General features: G+C 43.3%; 1 protein-coding gene across 5 annotated transcripts in view; it reads left to right on the top strand.

Moving 5' to 3' along the window:
* The window catches only part of dlgap3 (discs, large (Drosophila) homolog-associated protein 3), a 113,980-nt gene that overhangs the window by 90,955 nt on the left and 8,663 nt on the right, over nt 1–14,362 (top strand). Inside the window, exons 3-11 of one of the 5 annotated variants that reach the window (XM_044171298.1) lie at nt 1,427–2,586; nt 7,095–7,127; nt 7,714–7,931; nt 9,370–9,472; nt 9,565–9,781; nt 11,320–11,331; nt 11,454–11,974; nt 12,989–13,083; nt 14,034–14,253. In XM_044171298.1, coding sequence (XP_044027233.1) covers nt 1,528–2,586; nt 7,095–7,127; nt 7,714–7,931; nt 9,370–9,472; nt 9,565–9,781; nt 11,320–11,331; nt 11,454–11,974; nt 12,989–13,083; nt 14,034–14,253 — 2,478 coding nt within the window. In that variant the 5' untranslated portion in view covers nt 1,427–1,527. Of the gene's footprint in view, nt 1–1,426; nt 2,587–7,094; nt 7,128–7,713; nt 7,932–9,369; nt 9,473–9,564; nt 9,782–11,319; nt 11,332–11,435; nt 11,975–12,988; nt 13,084–14,033; nt 14,254–14,362 lie in introns of those variants that run through there. The other 4 variants (XM_044171296.1, XM_044171297.1, XM_044171299.1 and 1 more) reach the window with 4 other exon arrangements.

Here is a 14,362-nt window from a genome sequence, read left to right on the forward strand (position 1 = left end):
GCCCGTGATTCATTATATAGTTAGTGGAGAACGTGGTTAATAGAGGATGTGATTACAGCAGCAGCAATTAATGCCAGTCCAATAAAATACATGATTACCACATTTGGAGTGTAATTTCGGTTGTTATCCATGTGCTGAAAAGAAAGGCAATACGAAGATAGGCTTTACCTTTTTCCATTCTGCTTACTTTTACTTGCAACCAGAGTGTGTGGGTGATAAGGTTTACATTGTGCCACATTCTTGCTGCAGCTTGGCAAGGTGTATTGATTTAATTTCCTGCATTTGCTTTGTAGAGAAGATCCCATCCTCTTCTGCACTTTTATCCATTCAAAGCAAAAGCAGGGTTGGTTTCTGCCTGGTCACCTGGATATTGTGAATGATGTTATTATTCAGCTGGTACTCAAATGGTAAATTCGCTGTGTAATTAATAGCACAGACTTTTGTGAATATACTTGGACGCTTGCCGCCACACTCTATCTCCCCTGCATTAGGATGCAGGTGATCAATAAACACATTGTTTTCCTCAGCTGTAAATCATGTGAATGCTCAGAGACTCCCTGCGGGCATGGATGGAGGAAAAAGAAAAAGACAACAAGGAGTACTGGGCTGATGAATATAACGATAAACGGGAGAGAGGAGTGAGAGGTACTAAATGGGAGAGCGAAGAAGAAACTGAAGAGACACCGTGAGACAGAAAGAAAGGCTAATATTCTTGATTTATCAGCCTAGCAGCCTTTGAGATGAATGAGAAGAAGAGAGCTGTCTGTGGCCGCTTATTGCAGCCCGCGGGAAGAATGCTCATTGCACTGTTTGTCTTTGGTTGTGTAAAAAATGATGTCTTAGATCCATAAAAATGTTAATCAGAATAAGAAAAAGAAAAAAAAAATTCACTTTCAATTTAGCAGACCACTTGATAAAAGAGAGAAAACAATCGGGACATTAATCTACAAAGTCTATTTCTTTTTGTTGTGATTCATTTGTAAGTCATACTATGAATTACACTCCACTGCACCTCCCACCTTTGTGTCTCACATATACATGTACTGTGAAAAAACATCAAATAAGTTATTTATACCTGTACTCACTCTGAATCATATTTTTAAAGGATTATATCAATGTTTTTGCATGTTATAGCCCTTAGTACAAATCAAGTGGATTCTCAAGTGTACATTGTTTTGCCTGTTTAGAAAGCTTGAAATCTCAGCAGTTACTGAGGTAACAGAAGAGTGATTAGCTAGGATCAGCAACACCTAATCATCATCTCACTGTTATTCTGTGTAAAGAGACGGAAAAATATTACCGATTGCAAGACTGAACACTAGATTCCATTTTTGATAAGATTCAGATTTTTATTTATAAATACAATGTGTTCACGCCTGTCTCTCGAGATTCAAGTCCTAAATAATTACTCTTTTTGTGCCTCCAGGTGAGACCGGTGCAGCCCTGTCACGCCCACAGCGCCCCCTTTCGGCCCGGACGGCCCACCACGCCCCGGCGCCTGTGAAAGGGTACCATGTCAGCCGTAGCATGTCCCAGCATTCCTCCGGTGGTGGCGGAGGAGGCCCCTGCCACTGCACACCTGAGGACTGTGACGGCCTGGGAAGAGACTACTACCAGGGTCACAGTGATGGCCACTATTACCCCACAGGAGGTCCGGCTGAGGCCCTGGCGCTCGAGAGGCACCATTCCCACTCCCACTCTCATAGCCACTCTGGAGGGGGAACCTTCCCCCGCTCCCACCCCAGCCAGCACCCACCTCTCCAGTCGTTTGACTCTTGCGAAGAGTGCCTGTCCTCAGGCCACGGAGGGAAAATGCATCGCATTCCCCCAAACCTGATGGACCAGTTTGAGAAGCAGGTGCCCTTTCATCCCGATGGCTTCCACACACTGCAGTACCAGCGCACCACTAGTGGGGGTGCTGAGCCACGCAGTGAGAGCCCCTCACGTATCCGCCACCTGGTCAACTCTGTGCAGCGCCTCTTTGCCAAGTCCCATTCCCTGGAGGCACCATCCAAACGGGAGTACAACGGCACAAGAGGAGGTGGGGACTACCGTGGTGAGAGAGGAGGAGGCCACAGGAGTGGAGGGGAGGATGGTGGAGGCCATTACTCAGGCCACCAGCCTCGCTCTACCAGGAGGAGCAAGTCTCGAGAGCGTAGCAAGAGCGGAGACTCACGGCACGAGTCGGGCAGACGCCATCGCAGCAGGACAGCAGGCTGGTGGAGCTCTGACGACAACCTTGACAGTGACAGCAGCTTCCTGGTCAGCGGGGGCAGACGGGGGTATCCCAGCGGACACGAGAGCCTAGATGCAGCCATCCAGGAGCTCACCATGAAGAGGCCCAAGGAGCGTGGTGGTGGGCCGGGGCCTGGGGAGTGCATGGCCTGCACCACAATGGCTCTGGCTGGCGGTGAAGGAGGGGGACACCATGGGCACCATGGCCACTCCCTGAAAAGGAGCACCTGGTCAGCCATGACAGTGAGTCAAGCCAGGGAGGTGTACCCTTCCACCAGGGGAGGAGGCTACGATAAAGCCCTTGTGCCTGTGGAGAGTAAGATGAAGGAGAGGACCTTCCACTACCTACAGGTGTGTGTGCGCCTACATGTCAACCAAGGTGGATGTCTGTGTTTGTGTGTACAGAGGGAATATAGTACGTGGGTGGGTTTGCTGCTCAATGCTGACCTGCAGCAAAAAGAAGCAATATTTCTATAAGATGAGACCTTACATTTTTCCTGCAAGGTTCCCACAATGTACCTCAACATATGAAGAAATCACACTTTGCTGTGTTCTCACACAGAAAAAACAGTGGCCCTAGGACTGAATCTCATGCAGGTTAACCCTCAGATCCAGTTTACACATTTTGCATCAACAATTTCCTGCCTTTTTTTGACTTTTTCTTCTGTTTCAAAATGATTCCAATTGATTGCTGTCTGTACATCCATGATTACTGTGCTTACAGGAAGCGCTAGCAGCTAAGGCACGACTTCATGGTGCAGATTCGTCTAAATGTAAAGAAATACAGTATAAGCTAAGAATGGGGCTCAGGTAGCTAACAGCTAACTCACTGACTCTATGACAACATAACTGCTTGCATTACTCAAAGTATGATGGGAACTGTAGTGCCAAAAACATTGAAAGAAGACCAATCCATGAAAATAAGTTTACACTATCAATACATGTTTGTCAAGACATACTTTGTCCCATCAACATGATTCATATATCCATGTGACACTGACACTATCCTCTATCTGTTCATATACAAGTATTTGCTGTTGAATTGCATACAACTTTTTTGTTTTTTTAATAAAAAGTGTCAAAAACATGATGTGAAATGTGAAAACTGAGCAAAAACAGTCCAGGGTTCAAAGGGTTAAATGTTGACCTGAGAGATCCCATAGACTGTCTTGGTATTTTGCTGTGAGTCAGAACAATGATTGTCACCCACACATTATTTAATATCTCTCCCCAACAGTCTGTCTCCCAGTTCTAGTCGCTACGGTCTATCTCCAAATCCAACGCATGCAATTTTCCCTTTGCCCTTTCTCTCATTTTGTATACATGAATTCCATAAAATGAGAAGCTAATGGCTGTTACACCAACAAAGTAAGCTGCTAAGAGAGCACACACATACACACACAAACACGCATGCACAAACCTCCAGCTGTGCTGAGGTAGAACTGCTATGCAGGCTGTGTTTCTACGGAAACAGCAGGTAGCCACAGGAGTCCCTGGTGTTTTTCCAACTCTCATCCTTTAGACACAGCTGAGGTCTGCTGATAGAAGAGACAGAGAGAGCAGGGTTGTGTGTGTTAGTGTTTCCAAAGGCCAAACCCCACACAATTTGCCTCCGTGCCTTAGGCTACCATCACATTCACACCTTAGGACACAAAACTAACTTCCTCACTGCAGCTTTTCTCATGTCTCCAGGCGTCACTTTTTTGTGAGAAGGGGGAGACGGCATGTAGAGTGAATTTTGTGCTGCACTTAGATGTGCAGAAGTCATCCAGATTGATCCATGGCTTCAGAGCAGACAGCTTCCTGGAGCTGCAGATACTGTATAGAGCTGTCCAGGTCTACTCCACCAGTACTATACACCTCAGGACAAACAGCAGCACTGGTGCCACATTGAAGCAACAGCTCCAAATTGAAGTCTTGTTCTCTGGTAGCCAGACAAGTGTAGACATGGTGGGTAAACATTAGACATACATTCAGCAGCTGACTTTAAAATAGATATTCTCATACTAACAATGGATCACATGTCTACTTGTATATTAAAGCGGTCGCTCATGGTGATGAACCCACAGAGTATTATCACACAACTCAGCAGTTCCTCTCAACTCTATGGAGCTTCATAGCTTCTTTTAGCTTATTGTTTTGGTTTTATGGCCCGCAACTTTACCATTTTGGTTCACTCTCACCGCTCTCATAGTGTCGTTTTTGACCACACACAGGCAGTCTTCTTTAGCAAAAAAGTTCCAAAAACCCACTGTGCGTTACCTGCCCAGCACCAAACGGCAGACAGACACAGTTAGTGAGTAGCTGGTGAACACAGTGGAACAGATATTTCCCTCAGGAGTTGGTAGAGACCAAAAACAGAGCTAAAAGAGAGTGAATTTTCATCAGGTGGCCAGAATCATGACTCCAAATGAATGCTAATGTTGCTCCGTATCTGCTGGTTGTGTAAAATGTCTAACAGGTATTAATATTAATATTAATTTATATCAAAAGGTGGTAATATGTCAGTTTTGTGTTCACATCTTATTTCTCTCACAAGTAGCCAAAAAAGTCATTGCAGTTTTAACTTTTAACTTAGATTTCAATTATTTTGTCTGCCTTCCAAAAAACAAAAAACAAAGACTTGACCAGTTGCTTTTTGAGGTCATGGGGTCATGGATATAATAATCTTAAAGTCACAAAGTGTTTTTTGTAGCACAGGGAAGACATTTAGATTTAATTCAAATATTCCATTTAGGTCAGAAAGAGACAAAGCAGTCATAGTCCCAAGCTATCAACTGGTATTGTAACATTAACATCATCATTAACATCTATATACAAACTTATACTGACAAGTCCACACTGGGTCATCGATCAAGTTTGCCACACAAATGCAAAACAAAAGTGAAGCAGCTCAAAGTGAAAATTAAAGGAACAAAAATGAGTGAATCTTCACAACTCTGAATTATTGTGATCAGAGGCAAAGGGACATGTGCAAGATTTTCTGCCATGGTGTCAATGCCAATCACTATTTGCAGCATCAGAACCTGGCGCTCTCCATTACCTAAGCCTCTCCCTTCCCCTTGGCCTGTGTCTGATAGATAAGGAGTGATAAAAATGAGAATATGGAGAGAGAGTGAAATGAAGACAGAAACAGCGAGGGAGAGAGAGAGACAAACCTAGAGGGGGGAAAGAGCAAGGTGGAGGGATGCAGAGATAGCAAAGCACGCTCAGGGATAGAAAAGAGATAAAGTAGGTGATGGTAGCCAAGGGGCAACACGAAAGAAAGAGCAGTATGAGAAAATGAGAGCGATAGTAGAAGGCCAGGGGGATCAGGAGATTAGGCTGAATCATCTTTTAAGTGATGACCTTAAAAACACACACTCAACTGGATGCCAAACCCTGGGGCCTTGACTGTGTGTGTGTATCAGTGTGTGTGGGTGTTTTCATTTGGTCACATGCTTGTGCAAGACTACACACCTCACAGCATTTGCAAAAACTGAAAGATCGAGGGGTCTTTCAGCACAAGCAGCTGCTGTTGCCGTCTGTTAGATGGTGTAAAGCTTTCATCATACTGGAAAAGAAGTGGGATCAAATGGTACACACACACGCACACATACATTTACATATCGAACTGAGTGGTCCTCCTCAATAATTGAATTCTGTGTACAAGGTTGATAGGTATCCTCAGCTGTTATGATGCTAATTAAGGCTATGCTTGTCGATATTTTTATATTAACAATGGATCAAATGAATGTGTAATGTGAAAGGCGTCGCTCACAGTGGTAAATTATCATCTAACTCTGCAGTTCCCGTCAGCTCTACCGAGCTTTTTAGCCTCTTTAGCTCATTGTTTTGGTTTTCTGGCCCACAAACTCTGGTCACATCAAACCCATTTCCAGCAGCAGGCAGCTGTTTTCAACAAAAAAAACTCAGATCAGCCAACCATACGCTTCCTGCCCAGCACCAAACCACACACATACAAAGTTAGCAACTAGCTGGTGAAGAAAGTCGAACAGCTAGCAAGATAAAAGGACAGATATTTTACTCAGGAGTTGGTGGAAATGAAAACAGACCTAAACGGAAAGTGAATATTTATTTAAAAACTCCAAAACGTTGCTAATGTTTCTCTTTGTCTGTTGGATATGTAAAAAGGTAGTTGCTTGTGAACCTGCTGCCCCCAAATGGCCAAAAAACATCAACTAATGCAGCTTTAAAGACAGGGACTGTGATGTGTTTCATTGTGTCTCTCTATAGCTGCCTGGCTCTCTGTTTTTCATTAGTTAGGTTCCCTACAAATCATGGAATGTTTTGGAATATCATTGAATTTAAGAGGTTTATTTCAGGCAGAGAAAGCAGCTTCATTCATTGCATTTGATTTTGTCTTAAGCTATTTTTCTTCTGAAAAATTACAACAACAGACCAGATAGGGGTAAAATTTTAAAGAGTTATGAAAGCATTCTGACTTAGTTATGAAAAGTCATAAATTTTACGTGACGGCCACAGTGGGAACCTGTCACTGTAAAGATTTTGTTTCCATTTCATTGCTCCTTATCAATTCTCTATGTGATGTCTTCCTCCTTAGTTTCTTGTCTTGATTGTGTTCCTGTGTGTGTTATTCATTTTGTTTTCTCATCAGACTTTCATTCATCTGCTCATCTGTCTTCCTGCTTTCTGCCTGCTTAAGTCTCAGTTTCTCTCTTTCTTGTTTTGTCACCCTGTACATCTGTCTGTCTCTCTGTCTGCCGCCTGTCTTGTCTGTCTGCCTACATTTAGTCTGTCTGTCCACTTTGCCTGTCTACCTGCCTTTTTGTGTATTGGTTTATTTGCTCTCTGTCTGTTGGCTTCTAGCTTACGCTGTTTTTCCTTCTCTGTGTCAGTGTTTCTCCAGCTGTCAGAGTTTCTCTCTTTCTGTAAGTCCCTTTGTCCCTTTCTCTCTTTCTTTAACTCTCATGTATGCATATACTGCATGTTCATGTGTGTGTGCGTGTGTATGTTTGTGGGTGGGTGCTCTCATCGTGTGCATGAGCATGCTTGAGCTATGTGCTGGTGTGTTGGCTTTACACTCGCTGCACATGTGCCATAACTGTATGTCTGATTCATCCCTGTCCTTCTGTTCGAGGTGCGAAATATTTTTCACTGATGAAATATATTTCTGTTTTGAGAAGTCTTTTGACTTTAATAACAGATATTGGGAAGAAGCTGCCAACAGTGCAGTGAAAACATCTTCAATATCTCAAAGCTAATTAATTCACATTGTGATCAATTGCTTTTCCCTTAACAGTTGGTGTAGAAGAAGAATGCATAATTAATTTTAACAAATGTTAACTGTGTTTAACCCATTTATAGAAAGTCTTACTAAAACCAAGTTTGACCATGTATATACTCAACATGGTTGTACACTTATACTCACTTTATGTTGCAGATTAATCCTCTTCTTCTCTTTTTATACTTATCTATGACTATATGAATGTTTGTGTGAATGCGATTGTGTCTCAGGTCCCGTCAGAAGACTGGGGAGGTGGATATGGCGGTGGTGGTGGTGCAACTGACAGCGGTGGGGAGATTCCATGCCGCCGCATGCGGAGCGGCAGCTACATCAAGGCCATGGGCGATGATGACAGTGCTGACTCAGACACCAGCCCAAAAGCCTCGCCTAAGTCCACCCTGATCGCCCAGAGGGATGCCTTTAGACGATCTATCAGCATGGATCAAAGGTTAAATATCACAAATGGAGTGTTTATATAAATGTTGACCCTTTTTTAACAGCTTTCCTTTATTATATTGCTAGCAAGGACAGTACAAGTTAGCTGTAGTTAGATTACTAACGAAACACCCATTTAATGTTTCTGTAGAAAATGGAAGGACATTTTGCATGATGCAAATCTATTGTTGTTGCGCTCTAGAAATTCTGAAATGCATGCCTTTAATATCCCTTCATTTTTGGTGTTACAGTCCTTGGTCCAAACCAGGGGTAGACGATACAGACAAAAGAAATCTAACAATATATTCCGATACGACTCAAATTCTTGTTTACCATAAAAATGTTTACATTGTATTTTATCAGAACATTTTCACACAAAAAAACCCCTCAGGAGTATACATTTTCAAGTACTTAAAGGGGACACTACCGATTTAGTATTGCACTTCTATAAAGTTGAGGGACTAGTGTACCTTTTGTGGGTCAAGCTCCAAAAACACTGGATCCTAAATTTCCCACAATGCAACTCGATAGCATATTTCATTAGACCCTCCCTGCCAAGTAAACGCCCATGTCTTGCAAACTTTACACATTCAGTTTGTAAGGCAAACTACGCGTTATAAATGTGTAGTCTTGAAACCGGGGTAACCCTGGTGACATCATCAGGGTTATTTTCTCAGACTTTAGAGCGCTCCCTCCAGAGTCACAGAGGATATTATATTATATATGTTTTCACAGGCTGAGTAAAATTGTGTAACATTGGTGGAGTGCCCCTGTAAGATATTCAAGTTGTCATCACTCATTCAGAGAAGACAACTGCGACCCACAGTATCTTGAGATGAGGATTTAGTCACATATGATATGGAGAGACAATAAGTGATAATATTGAATTACTTCAAACATTAACAAATCCATCCTTTTTATCTCATCAGCACAGTCCAATTACCATTATAAAAAAAGATATAGAAAAGTAGCATTCATGTCATTATAGTATATTCAGTAGTGGATACCTTCATATAGGCAAGCTCCTTTGGGTTTGTTGTTGGACTCAGAGTTTTCAGATTTAACTGTACTGCTGCATAACTAACATGAAAAATACATTTACTCAGATGTTCAGAATGATTTCAAATAAGATAAACAAGTTATAGTTATAATATGATTCATTGCAGTTTTTCCCATTTGACATGGGAATGCTGCATTACGACACTCAAAATGACTCCAACTGGCAATAGTCATAGAACATGACTCAGTGACATTTTATTTGATAGTTGTTGTTAACCAGATGGTGTACTGTGTGTTGCTGAATGTTACAAACATAGCACAGCAACTGGCTCAACATTTTACAGCCAGAATATAACATCAAACAAGTAAGAAATAATTTTCTGTGTCGTCATACACTGTAGTTGTTACAGTCATCAGTAAAGCTAATTATCGTTATTATTTGTGTAATTCAGGTACTCATGTAAGCAGTGCACAGACTCCTACCCCAACAGCCGAACCACACCCAAAACCCACGCCCGCTCTCGTAGCTACACCCGCTCTCTGACCAGCTCACAGGTAAATAAATAATGTGGTTTAGTTGTGTGAATGGTGTATTTGTATAGGTGTCTTGATTACAGCAATGTGTCACCTTCCCTCTCATCCTTCAGCTGGGAGACACGCTGAACCGTCAGTTTGAGGCGGTGTGTGAGACCATGTTCGGGGAGGTGGAGTCTCAAGCCGTCGAGGCCCTGGATCTTCCAGGTGTGTTCCGCACTCGCAGCCACAGCTACGTCCGTGCCATCCAGGCCGGCTGTTCCCAGGACGACGACTGCCTCTCCGTCTTCTCCATGTCGGGCCCCCAGGGTAGCATCAAGGGCGGGGCCGGTGAGTGTGTGCATGCGTGTGGTGTGGTGTGGTATACCAATAAATAGTGGCGTCTGTATGAGTGTTAGAAGGATGTGTGGTTATCTTTTATGTGGTGGCAACCTGATGGGAGACACAGTAGGACAGCCAGTGGGAGAAGGAACTGTATGACAGCTTGTGTCTACTTACCTTGACAAAAGCAAGTTTATGCACTTACACACACACATCCTCAAACCCTACACCCTCACTCATTGAACAGCTGCATGCAATGAATGCATCCATTTTTAATTTTTAACCTTTTTTCTTCTCTATTCCTTCAAACTGCCTGATCTCACTTTTTCACCCAAGCCTGCTCCTCCGCAGCACTTTCCTTGTGTTTGTGTATATGTGTGTGCATGCTATAAGCATAGACTTGTGTGTTATGTTATTGTGCATGCTCTTTGTTCTCTGTCATCTCTGTCTTGTCTCTGTATCTCATCTCTCCCATCGCCCTCCCCTGTGTGATAGCAGGTTTCTCAGGCTCAGTAATAGGTGCAGGAAGGCTCATGATTATGATGATAGCTCAGTGTCTCCAGCTGCTTCTTTCCCTCTATATGTCAGTCTACAGTATGTCTCTTCCTGGTGTACTCTCACTCTTTTGCCTTCATACTCTGTATCACTCTTTATTTGAAACATGACTGTTTTGTGCATTTTGTGTTTTTTTCTGATCATTTTTTGTTTTATCTTTGCAATCATTTTCTTACTCCATCCTTATATACAGTACATTTGCAGTAATTTGTGATAGAGTGTGTGTGTGTTTGTGTGTGTGTGTGTGTGTGTGTGTGTGTGTGTGTGTGTGTGTGTGTGTGTTTGGGTACTTATATTTGCTTATGTGTGTTTGTACAGTAGACTGCAGAGCCACTCTAGTGCCTTACAGGAATCATATTCTAAGTTCAGACCAGCAAATCCCCCCTGATACTTATTAAAGCCTCTGTGAAGTGTCATGTACATCAACTACAAACACACATGCACAGTACACAAACTCCACACACATACTACCATTACATACAGTACATGCTCCCATGCTGGAGCTTAGAGCTTCATGGTTAGGATCTTTGTAAACTGTGACAAGCTGGCTGGTGATGAAGATGCTTGGAAAGAAATACATTAAAGTTTGATCCTTTATTCACTGAAAATAAACTGTGTGTGTGTGTATGCATACACGTTTGAACGAAGCTGTGAGGGAGGAGGAAGAGACAGAATCTGCGCTTCTCATTTTAATATTTCTCTCAGGAAATTGCTTTATCTTCTTAAGAAGCAGAGTTAAGTTAGCTCAAGAGAAGAGGTTTTCTTTTGTCACTTCTGTCTTTTCCGCCACTTCGCTCCCTGCCTTTCACTGAAATTCATACCAAAAGAAATAGCACTTTTGAGTTAGGTTTATAAATCTTTCTGTCACATCTTGCATTGGCATTATTTCTTAATGATTTTGTTGTTTTCGCTCTCTTCTCTGGTTCACCCCCTTTTATATCAACACTTTTCCCTCTTTTCACTTTGTCTTTCCTTCCACTTTCTCCTCCCAGTCTGTCCCTTTTGTAAGTATCCACCTCCCCTGCTCCCTATTGATATAGTACCCATTTTGCTTTTAACAGCCCACTATGCCTCTGTTTTCCTTTCTCCCGCTCTTCTTACACTTCAGTCTTTCCTTATCGTAAAGGTGCTCCTCCCCCACTCCCACCTCGCATGTCCAAGTCTTCGCTCTTGGTGCGAGCCCAGAGCAGCACCGAGTCCACCCAGGATGCCTACTTACAGAGCAGCGGACAGTTGGCCTCAAGCTCAGGCTCCGGGCGGCCTAAGCTGCAAAGCAACTCCGTGGACCTGTGCGGCTCCGACGGCCCCTCTGGTCGCTCCTCCAGAGGGGGTTACTACACCGCCACGGGCCCTGGACGTTCCCGACAGCACAGTAACTCGGCAGAGAGCCTAGATGGGGTCAGGGGTTCACGGGAGCTGGTGCCCTACGGAAGTGGTCCGGGAGTTGGGGTGAGGGCCAAACACAGCAGCTCGGCTGACAGTCTGCTGGAGGGGCCACCGAGGCCGGCCAGGGAGAGAGACGGCAGGGTCGGGGGCAGCCTGGGGAAGTCAGCCTCTCTGCCTCAGAACAGCATAGTGCTGAGTAAAGCTGGGGGGCAGGACGAAGGACGTGGTGGAAGAAAGTGGAGGCCATCCATAGCTGTGCAAGTGAGAAGGGACATTTTACTCTTATCAAAATTAGGCTGACACTAACATGTCTATCGATTATTTTTTCAATGAATAATTTAATCTTTTTGTCTACAAATAGAAAATAGTGAAAAATGTCCATCACAAGTCAAGAATTTCTTGGTTTGTGTGACCAACAGTCCAGTCCAAAAGTATTCAATTTACAATTATATAAAACAGACAGCAGTAAATAATCACATTTGAGACCAGAAAACCAGAAAATGTTCTTGACTTAAATGATGAATTCTCAAATTTTTCTGTTGATCAACTAAAAGATCAATTGACTACTCAGCACTGACAGAATACAATCCCAATCACACAAGGTACATGTTAAAGAAACAGGTCGACATTTTGGGAAATACAGTAATTAGCTTTCTTGCAGAGAGTTAGATGAGAGAATTGATACCACTCTCGTGTCTGTGCGATGACTACAGAGCAAGAGTCCAGAATCGATTAGAGTAGCTTAGCAGAAAGACTGGAAACAACACTCTAAACTCACATATTAACACGTTGTATCTATTTGTATGTATCTATAACTATTTCTTGGCAACCAGCGGCCGGGCACACACAGGTTCCTGGAGTCTTCAGATATGAGTGTGGTACCCTTCTCCTAATTAAAAGCAATAGTTTGACATTTTGGAAATATCTTTGTTATAACCCCTCGTGAAACCACTATTTGTACATATTAAAAGAAACAAGATATATTGGTTAATAAGTGAGCTTTAGAGGTGCTGGTAGGCGGATTTGTTACCTTTGGACAGAGCCAGGCTGGCTGTTTCCATTATTGATGCTAAGCTAAGCTAACTGGCTGTTGGCTGTAGCGTTTTATTTCGTGGACAGATATGAGAATGGTATCGATCTTCCCATCTAAGCCCCAAAATGAATGAGCGTATTTACCAAAATTCCAGTTGTGTATGACGTCTTTAGGGTGTGTGTTTCAGCAAATACCTAGAGCTGCAATCTGACTGTGGTGCTTTGTGGCTTCTTCTGTTCTAGGTGGACAGCTCAGAGACTCTGTCAGATTCAGATGCAGAGGGCAAAGCTCTCACAGAGGTCCACTCTATAGGAGTCCAAGTGGAAGATGACAAAAGGTAATGGAAATAAAACTAAAAATCAAAGCAGGGAAAAATTATTTATCTTTGAAATCTCTTCTCGACTTGAAGTGTGTTTATTTTGCCTGACATTTAACTTGCCTTAATTATGGACACAAACTTCCAAACTAAGATGTGCGTTTGTTTATTTGCTAATTTATCTTTGCCCCAAAATATGTGGCTTCATTAAGAGATTTGGTCTTTGCACAGTAATTTATGTGAATAATTTTAATATACAATTTGAAAAAGTCTTCATCTTCTGGGCGCCCGACAGTGCAGCCATCTATGGTTGATTTCTAGGCTAGATCCTATTATTTCATTTAACATTTCATCAGACATCACAGCTTGAACTCAGTAACACTTTGTTCCAAGAATGTCTTGTTTTTCAACTGTAACCATGACTACTGCAAATCATACACTCGACATGACTTTCACACGTGATGCAGCCCTTCTCCTAATTATATCTAGCATCGCTTATGGGTCAGATTCACACGCATGCATGTGAGCACTCACAACATCACATACTCCCGAACCCCGAGCAGTGTGTGACCATGCACCTGTTAACAATGTCCCCCACCTCCTGCAATCATCAAGGATGACAGTATGACGTTGGGGGACAAAAACAGGAGTGCGAGAACGGAAATCTGAGTCACACCTCACACCTCATCAGACGGCAAAAGAGGATGAGGGGAGGTGGGGTATAACCTTGTAATAGAGTCAACACTCATCACTGAGTCCACTGATATGACATTTGCACACACTGGTGCGTCATATGACAGAGGATATAGCAGGGCTAATCACAACCGAGTGAGTAGTAGTGACTGCAGAGGCAGCATGACTACTCCTGCTCTAATAAGAACGAGGAAAAACATGATTTGAGAAAGGCTTTTGCATGCGATACTCTATGTGACTGGATGGCTCTGGTCCTGCTGTGACTCCATATGTTGCAGGCGGGCTCGTTTCAAACGCTCCAACAGCGTGACGGCGAGCGTGCAGGCCGACCTGGACCCTGAGGGCTTCCCGGGGCTCAGCATCGCCGTGCCAACACAGGACAAGAGTCTCCAGTTCGGCTGTTCCTTCCAAAGGCACTCGTCAGAGCCAGAGTCAGCTAGCCAGTTCACAGAGTGCCAGCGCACCGTCCACACACAGGGACAATGGGCCTACAGAGAGGTATGTCTGCAGTGATACGCAAAACGTATCTCCTGAGTCCTCCATGATTAAAGATAGTCTTCTTGTAAACTACATTCGGTGTTTCCAACAAAACACATTGTGTGTATGT

Source organism: Siniperca chuatsi, linkage group LG17, assembly GCF_020085105.1.
Source record: "Siniperca chuatsi isolate FFG_IHB_CAS linkage group LG17, ASM2008510v1, whole genome shotgun sequence".
NCBI classification, from domain to species: Eukaryota; Metazoa; Chordata; class Actinopteri; order Centrarchiformes; family Sinipercidae; genus Siniperca; species Siniperca chuatsi.